The following is a 2626-nucleotide window of genomic DNA, read 5'->3' as shown; positions in this document are numbered from 1 at the left end:
TGAAAAGAAAAACAACGCATTAAGGTTTGGAGCTTTGTCATGCTTTCCTTTACTTTATTAATTTTTTTATGGTAATGATTCTTTATAGTATTTTTATGAAAATTTGTTTGATGCACTTGGTCTTTAATGTTATCTTGATCTTACTATAGTAGTAATGGTTCATGTTAGGAACCTATGTTACATGTACATCTGTCTCTTTTCTTAATGCGTTTTCAATTCACATTTATTCTTATGAAAAACTTCCTAACCTATTTGAACTTTTGTTTGGAAGACTTTGCTCTTTATTTTTTTTTTGTATTTAACTAGGTTGACATGAATCCCTCAAAAACTCTGAAGTATGAAATGGGACAAGCTTCAAAATTTCCCAAGCATGACTTATTCAGCCAGGTGCCTTAGCAAAAGGACTAGGTCAAAGTTTGAAATCTATGAGCACTATCAGAGTTAATGCTGAACGAAGGACTCCGATTGCCAAAAATAGAAGTTACTATACAACAACTTCTAAGTTGAATAAGCTAGCAGATAATAGTTTCCATATGCATCCTTGTTTTAAGGAAAAGGAAGACAATGCTCCCCTCCATCAAGAAGCTGAAATGAATCAATACACTTTGACTTGTGATGCAAGGGGTCAGGGACAAAGCTTAAGGATTAATTCTGAAGAAAGGACTATGATTGGCGAAAATAGAAATACTACAACAACTTCTAGTCGAAATAAGCCAGCAAAGAAGAGTATCCCTGTGCCTCCTGATTTTAATCCAATGGAAGACAATGACACCCTCTTTCTAGAAACGGAAGTGACTCGAGATACTCAAAGAAGTGATCATTTGCAAAAGAGTTAGTTTGATTAATCTGTTTGATCAAGAAATTCTACTTAGCTTTCTATACTTAATCTCCTTTGTATTCTTTTTGTTACTAATGGGAATAAATTTCTTATTTTGGTTCACTTCCATCAAAATTTGTAGGTCCATTTGAATTCGATAAGTCCAAAAAAGTGATTGAAGTGCCTCGAGTTGCCCAAAGAAGTGATACTACTATTTTTTTTATTTGTGCAATTTCTTTTTGTTAGTTTAGTTGAAGTCTTGATTTTTTTTATTTGCACTTAAATTTGTAGGTCCGTTTGAATCTAGAAAAGCAAAAAAAGTGGTTGGAGTAGCTCAAGGTTCCAAGGGAAATCAAAATAGTCAGTATTTTCTTGTTGTTACCTATAAAGCAGCAAACAAATTATCTATGACTCGCTTCCCTAGGAAATAGATATGTTAGAATATGACTAGCATTTTCAGGAACAAGGACCTTCGAGATAAGGGCAATATTAGTAGTTATTTGTCTCAGTAACTCTCCATTCTGGAAAAATTGCAATCCTGCTTCAGCAACATCTTTCTTAGATTGTGTCCATTCCCCTTTCTGTATCACATTTTGTTTTTTGTGGGGATTCTCACATTTGTTCTGCCTGCTTTGTCTAGTTATCCCTTGGTTTGGAACTGTGGATTGGTACCTCTCAAAGGTAAAGGAAATTTAGTGATCCGATAGCATGGTATTTTGGATATTATATCTTACAATCTTATAGAGACCAAACCATTTTATAGATTAATAATTTCAGAACTTGACACCTAAAACTTAACTACTGGATCATTCTCCGGATTCTTTCGATTATTTGGCTCTAACACAACATACACAAGCAAGTAGTTGTCACTTGGTTTGAAAGTGTGGATGGGTGCTTGTCGAAAACCAGATAAAATGTTATTTTGCATATTTGGTCTTATAGATCTAAAAAGACCAGACCATTGTATACAGTAATAATTTCAGAACTTGGCATCTAAAACATAACTACTGGATCATTCTCCATATTCTTTTGATTATTTAGCGCTACTGATCAATTTATATCAAAGAGCATAGTTGACTACTTTAAAATTTGTAGGTCCAAATGGATATGATAAGCCAGAAAAAATGACTGAAGTGTATCGAGATGTTCAGAGAAGTGACACTAGTATATATTACTTTCTTTTGTGTAATTCTTTGTTGTTGTTAGTTGGCTTGAAGTTTTATTTCATTTTAATATTATAATTTGCAGGTCTATTATAGTCTAAAAAGGCAAAAAAAAGTGATTGAAGTGGCTAAAGATGACTTGAGAAATGAAACTAGTATATATTTTCTTCCGTGTGATATTTTCTTTTCTTGATGTTACTGGTAAAATAGCCGAAAAGTTATTTTTCCTATGTATTTGACATCTGATGCTTCATTATGTTTTTTTTCACTAGTCCTAACCATATTAACCTCCACCGATTCTTGATTCATCAATTGTGATTTCTGAATGAAAGTTTCTAAAAATTGAAAGTCACTGATTTGAGATCTGAAGCTTTCGAATATTTATTCCACTGCTAGTTGCCCATTTCTATATCACATTTTTTTTGGCAACTTAAAGCCTTATCTCTTGCAATGGGCAATGTTCTGCCTGTTTTGTCTAGTTGTGACTTGGCTTGGAACTGTGCTGTGGAATCACATGGATAAAAGAAATATAGTTGTGGGGATTTTCACATTTGTTCTGCCTGCTTTGTCTAGTTGTCTCTTAGTTTGGAATTGTAGATTGGTACCTCTCAAAGGAGAAGGAAATTTGGTGACCCGATAGCATGGT

The 2626-nt window shown here is 33.5% G+C and overlaps 1 protein-coding gene across 2 annotated transcripts; it reads left to right on the top strand.

Moving 5' to 3' along the window:
• The first annotated feature begins 310 nt into the window (after positions 1-310).
• Positions 311-1555, top strand: LOC102590001 (uncharacterized). Of its 2 annotated transcripts, XM_015310070.1 has the most exons (3): positions 311-831; positions 960-1019; positions 1109-1554. In XM_015310070.1, exons 1-3 carry the CDS (start codon positions 426-428, stop codon positions 1246-1248), a joined length of 606 nt encoding a protein of 201 aa, XP_015165556.1. In that variant the 5' UTR covers positions 311-425; the 3' UTR covers positions 1249-1554. The 2 variants fall into 2 exon arrangements, with proteins under 2 accessions (XP_015165556.1, XP_015165557.1); XM_015310071.1 differs by lacking the exon at positions 960-1019 and having other exon boundaries at positions 1109-1555.
• The last annotated feature ends 1071 nt before the right edge of the window (positions 1556-2626 follow it).

Source organism: Solanum tuberosum, unplaced genomic scaffold, assembly GCF_000226075.1.
Source record: "Solanum tuberosum cultivar DM 1-3 516 R44 unplaced genomic scaffold, SolTub_3.0 scf00124, whole genome shotgun sequence".
Taxonomy (NCBI): Eukaryota; Viridiplantae; Streptophyta; class Magnoliopsida; order Solanales; family Solanaceae; genus Solanum; species Solanum tuberosum.
Note: the sequence above shows the minus strand (reverse complement) of the source record. Positions and strands in the feature narration are given on the sequence as shown.